The sequence below is a fragment of the Dromiciops gliroides genome, chromosome 6, assembly GCF_019393635.1.
Source record: "Dromiciops gliroides isolate mDroGli1 chromosome 6, mDroGli1.pri, whole genome shotgun sequence".
NCBI lineage: Eukaryota > Metazoa > Chordata > Mammalia > Microbiotheria > Microbiotheriidae > Dromiciops > Dromiciops gliroides.
The window spans coordinates 99,907,094-99,925,965 of NC_057866.1; the positions used below are offsets into that span (position 1 = coordinate 99,907,094).

The window sequence follows — 18,872 nt, forward strand, 5'->3', positions numbered from 1 at the left end:
AAGTGTCTGAGGCTGCATTTGAACTCAGATCCTCCTGAATCCAGGGTCAGTGCTTTATCCACTGAGCCACCCCTACACCAGGGGTTCTTAACCTTTTGTGTGTGTGTCCTGGAGCTCTTTGGGAGTCTTGTGAAATCTATAGACCCTCTCTCAGAAAATATCTAAGATTACAAGGAAACCAATTATGCTGAAATAAAGACCCCCCTGAAATCTATCCACAGACTCCTAGGTTAAATCTCCTGGTATAGAGAATAGGAGGTTGAAGAGGAAGAGAAAAGTGAAGGGAGGGGGAAGGAAAGAGAAAATAGAAGAAAATATAGGAGAAGAAAAAGAGAGGAGAAGAAATGCTGAGTTCAACATTTCTCACTGGGTCATCTTTCTTATGTGCTCTTCATCTTCAGAGTGTGGCAGGATGAGCTGCCCCCTGGTGGTCAGACAGGGCACTTGGTCCCTCCGTCCCTGATCGAGAACGGAAACGTCAGAAGGTCCCCTTCAGCGTCTGCATTTTCTGGGGCACTTTACAGTTTGCAAAGCGCCCGTGACCATGGCAACCCTTTGGAACGTTAGCCCTGGGTTTGTTGTTGTTGTTGTTGTTAGAGGAGGAAAGGGGAAGGCATTTATTTGTCCCTGATCACTCAGCAAGCCAGTGGCAGGATGGAGGCTTGAAGGCAGGACTGCTCAACGAAAAACCAGGCTCTTTCCTGTGCACTCCCACTATCTCACGTCCAAATTCATTTGGTGAGACGCTGCTTGGGAAAGTGCTCAGGGAGGGGTGTCATGGTTTAGCGTCCACTGTTCCGTGTGACTCATATGCTACTTCCCCTTGAGTCAGCCCATTAGGTGAAGGGGCAGGGCGGGGGACTCGGAGTCAGGAACATCTGGGTTTAAATCCCATCTCAGATACCAATCAGCTTCGTGAACTTCGACAAATCTCTCGATTTCTCCTTGCCTTAGGTTTCTCATCTGTAAAATCAGGTCATTCCCTTTATCTCCAGGTTTAGGACTTCCTCTGAGATTCGTCCTCAATGCTCTGAGTATCTCCCCCTTCATTTTCTCTGTCAAATAATAGCAGTTCCCATTTCTATAGCACTTTTTCTAGCTATCATAATAATAATAACTAGCATTGGGGCAGCTAGGTGGAGCAGTGGATAAAGCACGGGCCCTGGATTCGGGAGGACCTGAGTTCAAATCTGGCCTCAGACACTTGACACTAGCTGTGTAACCCTGGGCAAGTCACTTAACCCCCATTGCCCTGCAAATAATAATAATAATAATAATAATATATTTTCTCTTTTCCACCCTCCCCATGAAGAGAAAAAAGAAAAAGAAAACCCTTATAGCAAATATAAAGACTCAAGGAAAACTAATTTCCACATTGGCCATGGTGTGTGTGTGTGTGTGTGTGTGTGTGTGTGTGTGTGTGTGTGTGTGTGTGTATACATATATATGGCCATATATATGTGTGTGTGTCATACAGACACATCCAAATCTACATTCTGAGTCTATCACCTTTCTGTCAGGAAATAGAAAGCATGTTTTATGATGGGTCCTCTGGAATCTTTGTGTTGATCTCTTTCAAAGTTATTTGGTTTTGCAATGTTATTATTGTATAAATTAATCTCTAAAATTCTACTCACTTCACTCTGTATCAGTTCATACACATCTTCCCAAATTTTTCTGAAACTACACCCTTTATAATTTATTACAGCACACTAATATATTACATTTATTTACTATAATTTATTTAGCCATTCCCCAATTGATGGCTACCCTTTTAATTTTTAGTTCTTTGATGTCACCAAAAAAAGCTGCTAAAAATGTTTGTAAATACAATACCTTTTCTTCTCTTTTTTCTCTCTTTGGGAATAGGCCTAGTAGCGACAGCAGTGGGTGAAAGGATGTACTGCTTAGTGTGTACAATTACATTTCGGGGCATAATTATAAATTGCTTTCTAGAATAGCTGGACTAATTCATCACTCTGGCAATAGTATATAAGTGTGCCTGTTTTCCCACAGCCCCTCCAACATATATTAGTTTCTTTTTTTTGGTGAATTTTGCCAAAAGGGGGAAACTCAAGAGTTGCTTTAATTTGCATTTCTTTAATTATTAGTGATTTGGAGCATTGCTTCATATGGCTGCTGATAACTTGAATTTCTTCCTTTGAAAACTATCTTTCATATCCTTTGACCAATTGGGGACGACTTGTATTCTTATAAATTTGACTCAGTTCTCTATTTATCTGAAAGATGGGGCCTTTATGAGAAACACTTGCCATAAAAAAAATTGTTTCCCAGCTTTCTGCTTTCCTTTTAATGTTGGTTACATTGGTTTTGTCTGTACAAAAATTTTTTAATTTAATATAATCAAAATGATACATTTTGCATCTCATAATGCTCTTTATCTCCTGTTTGGTCCTAAATTCTTCCCTTCTTCATAGGTCTGACAGGTAAACTATTTCTTGCTCTCCTAAATTGCTTATGGTATCAGCCTTTATGTTTAAATCATGTACTCATTTTAATTGGTTAACATTTAAAATTAATTTAACATCTAATACAATCTAATAAGCACTTATTAAGTATCTACTGTGCATAAGGCAAGGAATAGTTTGATTCAGGTTTAGAGAGCTGGACTCTGAAACATCAGGTCTCTGTTCTGATACATATTAGTTGTATGACCCTGAACAAATCATTTAACCTCTCAGGAGTCTGGACAACTTTCTGAAATTAGACATTGCAAAGTAAGCACTTATCTGGCAAGGTTAAAGGGAGTTCTCTTTAACCAATGAAATCATTGGGTCCAGTCTCTAATCCTATTTCAAGGCCCTGTGCAAGGTGCTGGGGCCACAAAGACTGAACAAAAAACAGTCCTTGCCTTCAAGAAATTTATATTGTACCGGTTAACAATAATCCTTCACATTTCTATCTTTTCATCTGATTTCATTCTCCCAACAAGCCTTGAGAGGTAGGGCAGGTCTTTTAGAAGCCAGATAGGGAATCTGAGGTCTCGAAACAGGAAAAGAACTTGGCCAGGGCCTCACAAAGAATTAGTGTCAGAGGGAGGGCTAGAATCCAGTTTTCTCTTCTCCAGACTGGACAGTCTCAGTTCCTTCACTGAAAATGAAAACTTCAATGACAGACTGGGGATTCTGGGAGTGGGAGGAGAAAGGGGAAGCTGAACACTGAGATCTTTGCCTCTCCAGATTATCCATGCAGCAGGTGGGTTGAGCTTTGTGAATTCTCCTCTTCTTCCTCACTTCTACTGGCCTGGGGTCCTTGGAGAGTCAGTGGTCCTCAGGCTGGTTTCTAGGATGCAATGATAAGCTCCCCCCACCCTGGACATTTGGCCTCCTACACTCCAGTCTCAGACCAAAACTCCCTCCCATCCCCCATCCCCAAATCCAGGCTGAGATTAACCCTGGTCAGTGCATCTATAATCTCATCAGATTAAGGCTGGTCGTGTCAGGTTTTGGCTCAGGCTGATGGGAAGACAGTCTGACAAGTCTGCCCTAGTCCAAGGCTCAGGGAGAGGATATTCAGTGCCTATAGGTCACATTCCTAACTGTGATTGCCAGCTCAGGAGGCCTTGTGAGAGTGCGTGTGTGTGTGTGTGTGTGTGTGTGTGTGTGTGTGGCGGGGGGGGGGGGGGGGGGGGGGGGGGTGTTACCACTCAGCATAATAGCCTGGTGAAGTGAGACATGCAGATATTCTTATCCCTGTTTTGCAGATGAGAGAACTGGGGTTCAAAGAGCCTCAATAAAATTCCTCAGGGTTGGGGACAGCTAGGAGTCACAGTGGATAAAGCACTGGCCCTGAATTCAAATCTGGCCTCAGACACTTGACACTTACTAGCTGTGTGACCCTGGGCAAGTCACTTAACCCTCACTTCCCCTCCAAAAAAATGTCCTCAGAGTTACATAAAGCCCTCTGCATAATGAATAATGCTAACAGCAGCAAGATGTGAGATAAGAGCTAAGTGGTCTGTAGATAGAACACTGGGCCTGGAATCTGGAGGACCAGAGTACAAATCCAGTCTCAAGACACTCATTACTTGTGTGAACCTGGACAGTTTCCCCAGTCCTATCCAACTCTTCATGACCCCACTTGGGTTTTGGATTATTTTAGAAAAGATACTGGAGTGGTTTGTCATTTCCTTCTTCAGCTCATTTTACAAATGAGGAAACTGAGGCAAGCAGGGTTAAGTGACTTGCCCAGGGTCCCACACCTCGTAAGTGTCTGAAGCCAGATTTGAACTCAGGAAGATGAGCACCAAGCCTGGTGTTCTGCCTATCCACTTCAGCACCTGGCTGCCTTCCCCAACTGCAAAAGGGGATTTAATAACTGTACCTACCTCACAGGGCGGTTATAAGGAGCAGCTGTCTAGCACAGTGCCTGGCCCTGAATAGGTGCTATAGGAAGGCCGGTTTATCCCTCTCCCTTATAGGGTCATAGATTTAGATCTGGAGAAGACCTCAGAGGCTATCTAGTTCAACAACCTCCTTTTCCATTCGAGGAAACTGAGGTGCAGAGCAGTTCAGCAACTCATCTAACATCACACAAGCAGTAATTGGCAGAGGTTTGAACCCAAGCTCTTTGAGCCCAAATCCGGCATTCTTTCTGCTTCACCTGATTCCATAGTGTAAAGTGCACTCGATTTCAGGACTGCTCGGGAGCTTGGGCACCCACTACCTGTACAATTTTGGCCAAGTTGTTTAACCTCCCTGGGTCTCAGCTGCTTCATTTGTAAAAATGAAGGCACTGGAGGAGAGGGCCTCTAAGGTCCCTCCCAGCTCTAGAGCCCTCTGATGATGCCCATTAGCACTTAGAGAACTTTCCTAATAAAGTCCCTATGGAGTAGATAGGAGAAGGATTATTGTGCCCACTTTGGAGAGGTGGAAATTGAGGCCCAGAGAGATGAAGTTTTGCTTGGGTGCACACAAAAGCTAGTGAAGCCAGAACTAGTTCCTTGACCCCAGGTGCAGCCTCTTTCCTACACCACCCTGCTTCTCAGTGGGGAGTAGGGAAAACAGTGAAAAAAATAGAAATCTCACAGCCACCTGCAAAGTGAGAATGAGTTTTGTCCTTGGTGCTTATAGAGCCAACAGATAATTCCTAATTTGCTTGGAAATTTCCCAATTTCCCCAAAAAGTCAAAATCTGGGGATTTTGAGTTTGTTCTTTTATTTATTTATTTACTTTTGTTTATCCTCCTGACCTTGTTAAAGAAGTGAAAGGGGTGAGAAAACTAATAAAGTGCCATTAATTGCTTTAACATTAGCAGATAACCATCTGTTTTCAGTTGTGAAGGGAGTGGCATTTATGTCATCTTATTTAACTGATGGCTTTAGGGTTCATTAGCACCTCAAAGCAACTGATGGCAAAGAGATAAATCCTGCTGGTAAGTACTTTGGATTCCCAAGGCTGTTTTTTAAATTAGCTTTTTTAATTAACAAAAATCTATTTTCTCTCCCTTTTACCTCTTCCAGGAAAGGAAAGGAAAGGAAAGGAAAGGAAAGGAAAGGAAAGGAAAGGAAAGGAAAGGAAAGGAAAGGAAAGGAAAGGAAAGGAAAGGAAAGGAAAGGAAAGGAAAGGAAAGGAAAGGAAAGGAAAGGAAAGGAAAGGAAAGGAAAGGAAAGGAAAGGAAAGGAAAGGAAAGGAAAGGAAAGGAAAGGAAAGGAAAGGAAAGGAAAGGAAAGGAAAGGAAAGGAAAGGAAAGGAAAGGAAAGGAAAGGAAAGGAAAGGAAAGGAAAGGAAAGGAAAGGAAAGGAAAGGAAAGGAAAGGAAAGGAAAGGAAAGGAAAGGAAAGGAAAGGAAAGGAAAAAAATTCCTTATTATCCATCCTCTGGAATTATGGTTGGTTTCAGTTCTTAAGTCTTTCCAAGTTGTTTGGCAAAACTGTTTTCACTTCCCCCCCCCCCCCACTTTCTTTAGTGAACATTTTAATTTAAAGTTGTGAGTTCCAAATTTTATCCCTCCTTCCCTCCCTCCCCTCCCCCTCCCTGAGGCAGTAAGCAATCAGATATAGGTTATACATGTATGATTATGTAAAACATGACCACATTAATCATTTTGTACAAGAAAACTCAAATAGAAGAAAAACTGAAGGAAAGAAAGTGAAAATAGCAGCTTCAGTCTGTGTTCAATCAATATCAGTTCTTGGGAGGTGGATAGTATGCTTCATCATTAGTTCTTTGGGATTATCTTGAATCATTGCATTGCTGAGAATAGTTAAGTCATTCAGAATTCTTCATTGAACAATACTGATGTCACTGTGTACAACATTCTCTTGGTTCTTCTCACTTCACTATACATCAATTCATATAAGTCTTTCCAGGCCTTTCTGAAATCATCCTACTCATTTCTTATAATACAACAATATTCCATTATAATCACATACCATGGCTTGTTTAGCCATTCCCCAATGGATAGATAGGCATCCTTTCGATTTTCAATTTTTAGCTACCACAAAAAGTGCTACTATAAATATTTTTGTACAAATAGGTCTTTTTCTCTTTACAAAACTGTTTTCTTAAACTGTGCCTCGACCTGTCCAACCTGTCAATGGTTGGAACAAATTAGCTAAATTTAATGGAATACTTTGTGCTGTAAGGAATAACAAAAGGTTGGTTTTGGAGAATGTTGGGAAGACTCATATGAACCAATGCAGAGTAAAGTAAACAGATCCAGAATAATGATTTATACAGAAACAATGTAGATATAAAAGATTTTGAAAGACTTAAGAACTCTGATCAACACAATCACCAACCATGATTCCAGAGGATCCATGATGAAACATGCACCCACCTCCTGAGAGCTAATGGACTCAGAGGGCAGATTGAGGCTTTTTTTTTTTTTGGTCTGATCAAGGTGGAGGATGATGGGACTGTCCCCTTCTTTGTTCTGGACTTTATGCATCTATTAATCCAACCTAAAATTAGATTACCTTGGATTATCTGACTCAGGCCCAAAGGGGAAAAGAAGGATTAGTGACCGGCTGCCTCATAGTATTTAATGGGGCTGAAAGGTGGGGGAGGGCGAGATGAGCCCAAGAGCTTGAAGCCAGGAGACATTGGCATCAGGTAAGGAGGGCCTTGGCCAGCTGATGACAGGACCACTGAACCTGAGATCTCCTCAAAGATTTGATGTATCTCAGAGCATAGAACCTGTGGTTGGACTAGAAGGGGTGAGAGTTGTAGAAAGGCTGGTTTGGGTTGGATGTAAAGCAAAATGTTTTAATAGTATGAGCTGCTCTGTCATGGATGCCTCTCACCCCTAGGAGATGGTAAACTCCCATCACCAGAAGTGTCGATGCGCTAGCTCGAAGGCTGCCTGTCAGGGAGGCTTTACAGGAGATTACTGCAATTTCAGGGAAGAGGGAGCCCAGATTTGGGTTGCCGGTATCAGAGATAAAAACCCTGCTCCTTCTGATTCCCCAGACATGGAATACCCAAAGGAGAGGGCAATTCTCCCAGGTTAAGGATGAGAAGCTGTGGGGAGTTAGAAGGAAGGAAAGTCACCTTTTGGGGAGGGGAGAATTACTGGTGGGAACTGGGGATTGTCACTTCACTTTTCCAGGGATTAGGAGTGGAGGGAGGTATCATCTGTCTGAATCTAGATGCAAGGAAGGATGTATCTTCCCAAACGAGAGAATACTTGTGAAACACTCAGTGTGTACTTGGCACACAGTAGGCACCTAATAAATGTTTGTTCCCTTTCCCCTGTCCCTTTGCTGATGGGGTGAGGAGGGAAGCGGGGAGAGGGAGGTTGGGGACAGGTGCTTCAGAGCTGACAGGAGATGCAGCCCAGCATCGTGAAAAGGACTGGCTTTGCAGTGAAGACATAGGATTGGGGGATTCGGAACTGGAAAGGAATTTAATGATGAGAAAACAGTCCCAGGAAAAGTGAGGATCCTGCCCCAGTTCCAGTAGACCAGGTCACTCCTGTACTCAATGAACTTTAATAGCTCTCTATTACCTCTAGGCCCAAACACTGATTCCTCTGTTTTGGTCTTTAAAGCTTCATAACCTGGCTCCAACCTACCAGTCCAGGCTTTTTTTTACAACCCTCCAGGCACTCTTTGGTCCAGCTAAATGCTAGACACTCAATTTAATTTTTTTCAATGAACAAAAATCCATTTTCTCTTGATTCTACCTCTCCCCACTGAGGAAAACAACAACAACAACAACAAAACAAGAAAACTCCAAACCCTTGCCAAGGAGCTGTGGAGTGGAAATCTATTTTAAGGCCAGGCACATACTCTGCCCCTGTCCCTCTGTTCCTCTGCTGTCTTAGGGAGATCATTTGCAGCACAGAACACAGTAGGTTTTCACATCCTGACACATTGCCGCACCATTGGCTGGCTGTCATGGCCCAAGCATCCTTCCACAGGCTGAAGTTGGGATCTGCACCACAATGGGAGAGAGAGAGAGGGAGGACTGGAATCCAGGCTTGGATTTGGTGGCAACACCTAGTATAGCCTCTGGGCTGGTAGGGGGGAGGTGGAGGAGGGGGTGCTGAGGGAGCTCAGGGTAGGTGTCCATTCATGGATTTGCTTTTTTTGTTTGTTTTTTATCATTTTGGGATTCTGGATGTCCTAGACCAGAAGTATCAAATCTGTGCTCAAAGCCAGCATTGCTATGGCAACTGGGCTGAATCAGATTAAAATATAATTGGGAAATATTTAACAAAATAAATAAAAATATAATAGAACATAGGTAAGGTTAATAATGTTAGCACCATTATATTAATACAAATGGTTTGTTATTATGGTTTATTTTAATAATTCTACTATTTATTAATAATAATTAATTGTGTTAATAATGTTCTAAGTCAATTTGCTGCCCAAAGAGATCCTTATGAATGATTTAGTGGCCCCCTTCTTACGAGTTTGACACCATTGTCCCAGATCAGGGAGGCAGCTGAAGATAAAGATCTTTGGTGCATAATTTTTGTTTTGGAGAGGTTTAAGAGGCGGGGATCAGAGCAAATGTCTAGCCCTCCATCTTGTTTGTCATGTGCCCCAGAACTCCCAGCCAATGGTATGATATTGACTTAGAGTCAATCGACTGCAGATTCAGATCCTGGCTCTCACATTTACTACTGTCAGGACAGTTGTAAGGAAGTCACTTTCCTTTTTGAGCCTGTGTTTAAAATGGGAGGAATAATACTGGAATAACACTTCACAGGATGAGGAGATACATTTATAAACTTTGAAGCGCTGTCAGTTACTGTTATTATATGATCAGCCGTCTCTGTTTCCCCCAGGCCCCTGTGTTCAGAATGAGGTCCACTTGGCACATCTGTCTGCTGTTAGCATTGCCCAGCTTTGGTCTGGCTCAGACCTGTGTTGTGGACTCCATCCCTGTGAAGGCCGACTTTGACCCCAAGAGGGTAAGTGACACTCCAGCTTCTGGGGTTCCGCAAGAGGTCCATCCCAGCTGCTCCCCTCACTCCTATGCCCAGTGACTGCCTCTGCTTAGCCCATAACAGAACCAGTTGACACTTAGGTGGTGCAAATGAGCCCTAGAACAAGAGTCAGGAAGACCCAGTTCAAATGTAGCTTCAGATACTTCTTAGCTTTGTGACCCTGTGCAAGTCACTTAAACTCCCTCTGCCTCTATTTCCTCATCTAAAAAAATGGGGATAATAATAATACCTACCTCTAAGGATTAAAAATGAAATAACATTTGTAAAGTGCTTAGCCAAGCTCAAAGTGCTCTATAAATGCTGGTTGTCGTCATCGTCACCATCACCATCACCATCTTCTTCTCTAGAAGAAACTGAGGCCTAGAGAGAAATGGGATTTTCTCACATGACACAGATAGTCAGTGATGGAGTTGAGTGAGACCGGACCCCTGCCTCTTAGCCCAGAACTCTTCCCCCCCTTGCCAGACTGCAAGCAATAACTAACAACTGTGCAGTCTGCCCCCAAGGAATGATAAGCCCCCCTCTGTTTTGTTGCATATTGGGTTTTTTTTCAACTTTTATTCTTCCCCCCTGCCCAGGGCAATGAAGGTTAAGTGACTTGCCCAGGGTCACACAGCTAGTAAGTGTGAAGTGTCTGAGGCTGGATTTGAACTCAGGTACTCCTGAATCCAGGACCAGCACTTTATCCACTGCGCCACCTAGCAGCCCTTTTTTTTTTTTCAACTTTTAAAAAGATATCCTGGAATTAACAAACACCAAATAAAATGAACATTTCCCCATACAAAGTCGAACAGAAAAAGAGGATCATACACAAGGCTGCCAATATCTATTGCAAGTAGCTCACTTTTCCTTTTAAGTGTATAATGAATTCAACATGTAACTTTCAAAGCTGTCCCACTTAGCTGGGTTTCCTTCTGGCATTCTGTTCTCTTTTGTTTATTTTTTTTTAAATGCTTCAGTGACCTTCTTGCTTTTCTTTTTCCTTTTTTTTAAACCTCCTCTACCACAACCTCCAAATATAAAAGGGAGAAAGAAAAACAAAGGTCTTGTAACACATACAAATAGCCAAGCAAAACAAAGTCTCCATTGTTTATGTCTGAAAATGTATGTCCCAGGGCAGCTAGGTGGAGTAGTGGATAAAGCACCCACCCTGGATTCAGGGGGACCTGAGTTCAAATCCAGCCTCAGACCCTTGACACTTACTAGCTGTGTGACCCTGGGCAAGTCACTTAACCCCAATTTCTTCACCAAAAAAAAGAAAGAAAGAAAGAAAAAGAAAATGTATATCCCATCACTGCTCTGTCAGGAGAAAGGTAGTGTGCTTTAGTGCCTGTCCTCTGGAGTCTTGGTTGTGTCTCCCCTCTGTTTTGTCCTGTAAGACAGTAAAGGGGCAGCTAGGTGGTGCAGTGAATAAAGCACCAGCCTTGGATTCAGGAGTACCTGAGTTCAAATCCAGCCTCAGACACTTGACACTTGACACTTACTAGCTGTGTGACCCTGGGCAAGTCACTTAACCGCAATTTCTTCACCAGAAAGAAAGAAAGAAAGAAAGAAAGAAAGAAAGAAAGAAAGAAAGAAAGAAAGAAAGAAAGAAAGAAAGAAAGAAAGAAAAAGAAAATATATGTCCCATCACTGCTCTGTCAGGAGAAAGGTAGTATGCTTTAGTGCCTGTCCTCTGGAGTCCTGGTTGTGTCTCCCCTCTGTTTTGTCCTGTAAGACAGTAAAGGGGCAGCTAGGTGGTGCAGTGGATAAAGCACCAGCCTTGGATTCAGGAGTACCTGAGTTCAAATCCAACCTCAGACACTCGACACTTACTAGCTGTGTGACCCTGGGCAAGTCACTTAACCCCCATTGCCCCACCAAAAAAAAAAAAAGAGAGAGAGAGAGAGACAGTAAAACCTCTTCCTCTCTTGAGATTCAGTTCCTTTTTCCTATAAAATGAAAGGGTTGAGCTGGACGATCTCCAAGTTCCCTTCCAGAAGGGAATCTAGGGTCCTGTGATTGCCAGTCACTTAACATTTCTGAGCAGTTTTATCATCTGCAAATTGGAGAGCACATATGAGCTACTTGCCTTATAGCACTGGTAATTATTATTGTTTATAATAATTAGTGAGAGCTGGCTTGGTTTTAGATCAGGGATTGGGGGACAAAAGTTTGGGTTCCAAGTGCCACAATGTAGTGAGTACTCCTGAATAGGAGGCAGGGTGGCCCAGAACCAAACAGGAATGGCTCTGGTCCTTGCTGATGCCTTGCCTCTCTTGCTTTCCAGTATGCGGGCAAGTGGTATGCACTGGCCAAGAAGGATCCAGAAGGCCTCTTCCTTCAGGACAACATCTCTGCAGAATACACCATTGGGATGGATGGCACCATGACAGCCTCCTCCCAGGGGCGTGTGAGGCTATTTGGGTAAGTGAGTGGTGGGGAAGAGAAGGAAAGAGTGGGGGCCAAGGGTTCTAGCTTTGGTACTCAGGCACTAAGATGGCCTAAGCACTTTCCCAACTCCACATGTCCCTAGGAGTTGAGAAGGACCAGAAGCAACTTTCCCAACTAAAACCCTAAAATGAGAGTTTGGAAATCTAGTTCCAGTTCTCTCATGAACTCAGTGTGTGACCCTGGGAAAGTCACTTACAGAATCTTAGGGATCTTGGAGGCCGTCCAGTGTAACCCAGCCCTGGAAAGAATCCCCTCTCCCATACCCAGGGAGGGCTCATCTAGCCTTTGCTTGAAAACTTACAATGAGGGAGGATCCACCTTCCCAGGAGGCAGCCTCTTTCACTTTTGGACAGCTCCAATTGTCAGGAAGTTTTCCCTTCCATCGAACCTAAATCTCCTACTTTCTAACACTCCCCCATTATTCTAGTGTTGACCTGTGAGCCTCAGTTTCCTTATGTGCATAAATTGAGGACACCGGATTAGATGATCTCCAAGGCCCAACAGTTTATGGGATGCTGGGTCAGGGAGAAGGGTCATCTTGTCATTATTTACTTAACTGGGACCCAGCATCTTTCTTATCACTCAGAGGGTCAAGCTGAGAAGGCTCTTAGACTACAGAGCATAGAATGTCAGAGCTAGCAGAGCCCCCAGGTCATAACTTATGGAACGTTAAGTCTAGAAAGGACCTTAGGGATTTGATCCAACCCCCTCATTTTACAGATGGAAAAACTGAGGCTTAGCAGGTAAATTATTGGTGTTGCCAGCACTGGAAATGGAGTTTTCATGACTCTGGGGCCAAGAGCCTTCCTGCTACATCACATTGCACACAGCTGTAACTCTATAAATATCACCGGGGTGGTTTTAATTGAATTAGAGTCAGAGCTGGGACCTGGGCTGTGAAGTTCAAGCACAGAGAGGGATCGTTTGTGGCACAGGAAACGAGATCCCTAGGCATAGAGGTGGGTGACCAGAGCTTTGTAAATCAAGTTGGAGTGGAAAGAATTTTCTACATTAGGTTCAATTGTCATGGAACAGATTCATGTAGAGCAGGCCCTCCCTGCATAAAGGGAAGGGGGCACCCCATGTTCCCTAGCAACAGCCAACAAACGAGCTCCAGCTTGAAGAAAAGAATAGCTAACTTTAAGATATGGCACTTTAAAGGCAGCTAGGCAGCGCAGTGGATAAAGCACCAGCCCTGGATTCAGTAGGACCTGAGTTCAAATCTGACCTCAGACACTTGACACTAACTAGCTGTGTGACCCTGGGCAAGTCACTTAACCCTCATTGCCCCGAAAAAACAAAAACAAACAAACAAAAGACATGGCACTATAAGATTTTCAAAATACTTAACCTTGAGTGGCTCTCAGACAACCTTATAAAGCAGATGTTATTATTATTCTCATTTTACAAACGAGGAAACTGAGGCAAACGGGGCTAAGTGATTTGCCCGGAATTACACAGCTAGTAAGTGTCTAAAGCCAGATTTGAACTCAGAAATAGGAGTCTTCCTGACTCCAGGCCTGGCTTTCTACCCATTGTGCCACCTAGTGGCCGAAAGCGGCTTTGAGGGGGTATATAATATATAATAGAGTTTAGGAAGAGAGAACACCTCTAACATAATAAAGGCTCTATGACCCAAGGCAAATCACTTTATCTCTAAGTGCCACAAGCAACATTCCAGGACCACAAGCTGAAGCTCTGGGTACCCCCTCCTTGGAAGCTCTACATGTCAATGAAATGACAGATCCCAGCCAAACCCTCCCCCACAGCATCTTAAATCCTGCCCCTCCTCCTCAGGAAGCCCCCTCCCCATTCTCCTCTTCCCTATAGTACACACATTAATCCTTAATTACTGGCAGTCCACCTGGTTATCTGCTCCATGGGTGAGTCTTGTCTCCATCCCTCCCGTCCTCCATCACCTCCCAAGACTAGCAGCTCCCTGAGGGTAAGTTCTCACCCAAGACCTCACCCAAGGTCTCCATTCCTTTTCCCAGGTTCTGGGTGATCTGCGCAGACATGGCGGCCCAATATACAGTCCCTGACCCAACCACCCCAGCGAAGATGTTCATGACTTACCAAGGCCTGGCCAGCTACCTATCCAGTGGAGGTAGGTGGAGTTTGAGGGCCTTCCATGGCTCTGCCTTCTCTTCCAGGGACCAGCAAGGCCGCCTCAGAAAAGGATCCATGCCAGTTATAGTGGTGATGAGTTAGGAGGGGATGTGTTTGGAGAGGGGAAAAGAGTGAGATCCTTTATCCCTGTCTATAGCAAGATTAAACAAACCCCAAGATCTCAATCATAGGGGGTCTGGACATTTTAAGGTGGCACCTAGTCTTCTCTGTGATGTTTAAAATCTATATTGGGTGATCGCCTTAAATTAGAAGCTTCAGCACCAGTCTTTGGGCATTAAACATTTATTAAAGCATACAGATATTAACATGGAGTTCAGAAAGTTAAGAAAAGGTCTATCTAGCCTAGAGTTCCAGCCTGGTTGGATTCTTCCTCAGGTCCTCCTCCACGAGCTTGCTTTAATCAGGAACCCTCCAGCAAGCTCATTGTGGAAGCTTTTTATAGGTCTGGAACAGAGGCGGTCCTTACACACTGCTTCAAGCTGATTGGTTGGCGTCATCCAAATCCATTGGTTTTGAAGGTGTTCTCACTAATCAGCAGTCAATCACTCTCACTTGATTCAATCAGTCTAGATTAATCTCCAGGTGGGTCTTTGAGTATCTGCGAAATCCCATTATTTCATCACATCTCCTTCCCAGTCCAATGTTACCAAAGATACAGAAAGGGCCCCTGCCTCTTGCATGGATGTGTTAGCAATGATCGCTGTGGGGAAGAGGAATATCATTTGCTACTTCATTCCATGAGCATTTATTAAGCACTGGTCCTGTGCCATGGCACTTGAGATACAAAGTGGAAAAAGGAAACCAGTGCCTGCCCTCAGGGAGTTTATATTCTCCTGGGATTGGGGAGGGGGGGTGGGGAATGACTTGTATGAGAGAGAAATCCACATACAAAGTAAATACAAAAGTAGTTGGGGAAACGGAGGATAATCCTAACTAGGGGATTGGGAAAAAATTGATGTAGGAAGTAGTCATTAAGTTTAACTTTAACTTTCCTTCAGAAGCCAAGGATTCTAAGAGGTGGAAGGGGTGGGGGGCAGGAGAGAGAGGAAGAGAGGGGAAGGGGATGGAGGGGAGAGTGGGGATAGGGGAAAGAGGAGAGGAGTGTTTCAGACATTCAAGACAGCCTGAGAAAGGGCACTGAATGCCATGTATAAGGACCAACATGTTGGTCAGCTGGGCTAGGATAAGAAGGGAAGCAATTCGACAAGACGGGGTGGAGCCAATTTGTGAAGTGCTTTCCATGCCAAAGAGAGAGGAGTTTTATTTTATTTTTGAGGCAATAAGGAGTCAGTAAAGCTTCTTGAGCAAGGAAGTGTCGTGGTCAGACCGGAGGTTCTGCTCCGCTTCAGGATTCACTCTAAGTGACCTGCCCAAGACAATGAGTCAGTGACACAGCCAGGACCAGGTTTATTTGGGCTACGCCTCACTACTCTGTACCCTTCTCTGTTTCAAATGTGGTTCTGGTTTCTTCCTGCCACCCCTCCTTCCCCCCTTCCATTCCCCCCCCCACCCCTTTCCCTGCTGCAAGCTCCTGGACAACCAGGCCCGCACCTTCTCTGTCTTCTAAGGCACAGGTCTTGGCACACTGGGAAAGAGGGTGGTCACTGGACGTTGTTGATCTGTCACCTGCCTCCCATAAGTAACTGTCCTTTGTTTTTGGATTCAGGGGATGACTACTGGGTGGTTGACACAGACTATAACCACTACGCACTGATCTATGCCTGCCGGGTTTTGAGAGAGGACGGGACTTGCGCTGATGGCTACTCCATTGTCTTCTCCCGAAGTCCTCGGGGCCTCCCCCCGGCTATTCAGCGGATTGTCCGCCAGAAGCAAGAAGAGATCTGCTTGTCTGGACAGTTCAAGCCAGTGCTTCAGACAGGTGTGTATGTCTCTGTCAGTATTGAGGACAGGAACTAATGGGGTGAAATGGAGCCCATAGATGACCAGGGTTAAAATCCATTGGACAGCAAAAATGGAGGAGGAAACCTAAACCCTATACACACTCCCTTTCCCTCATAACCTCGGTTCTAGTCCCAGCCCTGACAATGACTCACTGTATAATCTAGGCGGCTAGGTGGTGCAGTGGATAGAAAACTGCATGGGAGTCAGACCTGAATTCAAATCCTCTCTCAGACACTTACAAGTGTTGTTGTTCAGTCGTTTCAGTCGTGTCTGACTCTTCACAACCCCAGTTTTCTTGGCAGATACTGGAGTGGTTTGCCATTGCCTTCTCCTGCTCATTTTACAGTTAAGGAAACTGAGGCAAACAAGGTTAAGTGACTTGCCCAAGGTCACACAGCTAGTATCTGAGAATGGATTTGACTCTAGGCCTACCACTCTATCCATTGCACAAGAAACTGGACAAATTACTTAACCCTTCTCAGCCTGTCTCATAAGTAAAATGGGTATCATAATAATAGCATCAATTTCACAGGGTTATTCATTAGGATAACATAAGCAAAGTGCTATTATTACTTTGGACAAGAACTTTCCCCTCCCTGGGCCTCAGTTTCCCCATCTGTAGAATAATAATCTTTTACCTCAAAAAATGAGTTGAGACAGCATGTTATAGTAGAAATAAAATGTCCAATTTATGTGGCATTTTTGAATCTTAAAGCATTTTCCTCCTGATAACCCTATGATGTCAGTAATTTAATTCAACAAACATTTATTAAGCACCTACTATATGTAAGGCACTGTGCTGAGCCCTAGGGATAAAAAGACTTCCTTCAAGGAACTTATATCCTCCTGGAGATAAGACATGTAAACAGGTCACTAAATTCAAGATAATTAGAGGAGGAAGAGATCTTGAATGAGCTGGGATTTGGAGAAGGCTTCAAGGAAGAGGTGGTATAACATGGGGATTCTTAAACTTTTTCCACTTGTGACTCCTTTTCACCCAAGAAATTTTTACTCAACCCTGGGTATAGAGGTATATAAAATAAGTATACATAACCTTTTACTGTTGCCAAATTTTTTACAACCCCCACATTCAGTTACATGACCCCATATAGGGTTTTGACACACAGTTTAAGAAATTTTGATCTAGCAGATAGGTCTCAAAGGAAACTAGAGATTCTAAGAGGTAGAGGTAGAAGGGCTGGTTATTAATATTATCATCCCCATCTCACAGATGGGAAAAGTGAGGACAGAGAGAAAAAGTAACTTACCCAAAGTCACACAGGTAGCAGAGCCTGAATCTGAACCCAGGATCTGAATGGCTCTAAATCTAGGGCACTTTGCACTTCCCATGTTTTCTTTAGGACCTAGAGTTGAGGCCTGGGTTCAAAACTTTGCTCCAACAGCAGTGTAAACTTGAACTCTAAACCTGTTTCCTATGGGAACGTTTTGAACCTCTGCCTTCTCCTCATGGTGTGATAAAGAAAACAGTGTCAACCTTAAAGCTCTTAGCTGCAGTTAGGTGGTGCCACAGAGTGCGGGGCCTGGAGTCAGAAAAACCTGAGTTCCAATGTGATTTTAGATACTTGTTTAGCTGTATGATCTAGGCTCCAGTTGGGTGGTCAGGACTTGTTCCTCCCTTGTAGGGATCCCCTCCAGGCCTTCCATTGCTTCCTTTTGGGGTATGTGTGTGTGTGTGTGTTTGGTTTTTTGGGGTTTTTTTTGTGGGGCAATGAGGGTTAAGTGACTTGCCCAAGGTCACACAGCTAGTGTCAAATGTCTGAGGCCAGATTTGAACTCAGGTACTCCTGAATCCAGGGCCGGTGCTTGGTGCTTTATCCACTGCGCCACCCCATCGCCTCCTTTTGGATGCCCTTATCCAGTATCGATGGCTCCCAGCCCTCCCCAATGCTCCTGCTTGTGGTCCTCCCCTGCAGCTCCCCTGAGCTCTGAGCAGATGGCAACCGTCTCCCTAGACCTTGCTTCCTGTTGCTCAGCTCTCACTCTGCTGGTCCTCCTCTGCTCCTGATCCCGGTCACTACCCTCAGGTTTTGGGGACAGTGTTGGTGATGTTACCCTTAGCTCTTGCCTATCTATCCCTCACCGTCTCCAATCTCCTTGTGTGGGACCAGTTCCTTAACCTGACCCATACAGGAACAAGCCTCCAAGAGTGATTTAACACTTACTAGCTGTGTGACCCTGGGCAAGTCACTTAACCCCCATTGCCCACAAAAAAAAGGGGGATTAAAAGCCCCCACACTTAGGTTGAGCGTAAGTCTTATATATATATATATATATATATATATATATATATATATATATATGTATATTTATTTATTTATTTTTAGTGAGGCAATTGGGGTTAGGTGACTTGCCCAGGGTCACACAGCTAGTAAGTGTTAAGTGTCTGAGGCTGGATTTGAACTCAGGTCCTCCTGAATCCAGGCTGGTGCTTTATCCAATGTGCCACCTAGCCACCCCTTAAGTCTTTTATATATGATCCTCAACGAGAAGCTGGGATTTGGGGCAGCGGGAGTGGAAGGCCATAGGAATCCCTTTGTACCATGCAAATATACTGGTTTTGGGTGAGTCACTGCTGCCTCCTTCCTCTCCCCAACCTCCTCCTACCCCTAGCATCTGGGCAGCTGATACCCTGCTGGTGTCAGCAGCTCTCACTCACTGAGTCTTGGGTAGCACCCTTCCCTCCCATCTTCCCCTTGGGCAGCTCGACTGGGTTATTCAAGATACTTGGGACTGTTTGCTGAAAACAGTTGGGAGGGAGAGGATGGAAAGCCAGCTCCTCACAGCACAGGTGCCTGTAAAGGTCAGATCTCTTGCCCCATTACCTCTACTGTGGTATCACTGCAGACATTTTGGCTCAAAACTGATTAGAATAGGGTTCTGCTAGGTGGCGCAGTGGATAGAGCACCGGCCCTGGATTCAGGAGTACCTGAGTTCAAATCCAGCCTCAGACACTTAACACTAGCT

General features: G+C 44.3%; 1 protein-coding gene across 1 annotated transcript; it reads left to right on the forward strand.

The window, feature by feature from the left end:
* The first annotated feature begins 3,173 nt into the window (after positions 1-3,173).
* Positions 3,174-17,913, forward strand: LOC122732041 (purpurin-like). Its single transcript, XM_043972235.1, has 6 exons — positions 3,174-3,216; positions 9,261-9,386; positions 11,692-11,828; positions 13,850-13,962; positions 15,652-15,864; positions 17,822-17,913. The coding sequence occupies exons 1-6, from the start codon at positions 3,208-3,210 to the stop codon at positions 17,911-17,913; spliced, it is 690 nt and encodes a 229-aa protein (XP_043828170.1). The 5' UTR covers positions 3,174-3,207.
* Positions 17,914-18,872: the final 959 nt, after the last annotated feature.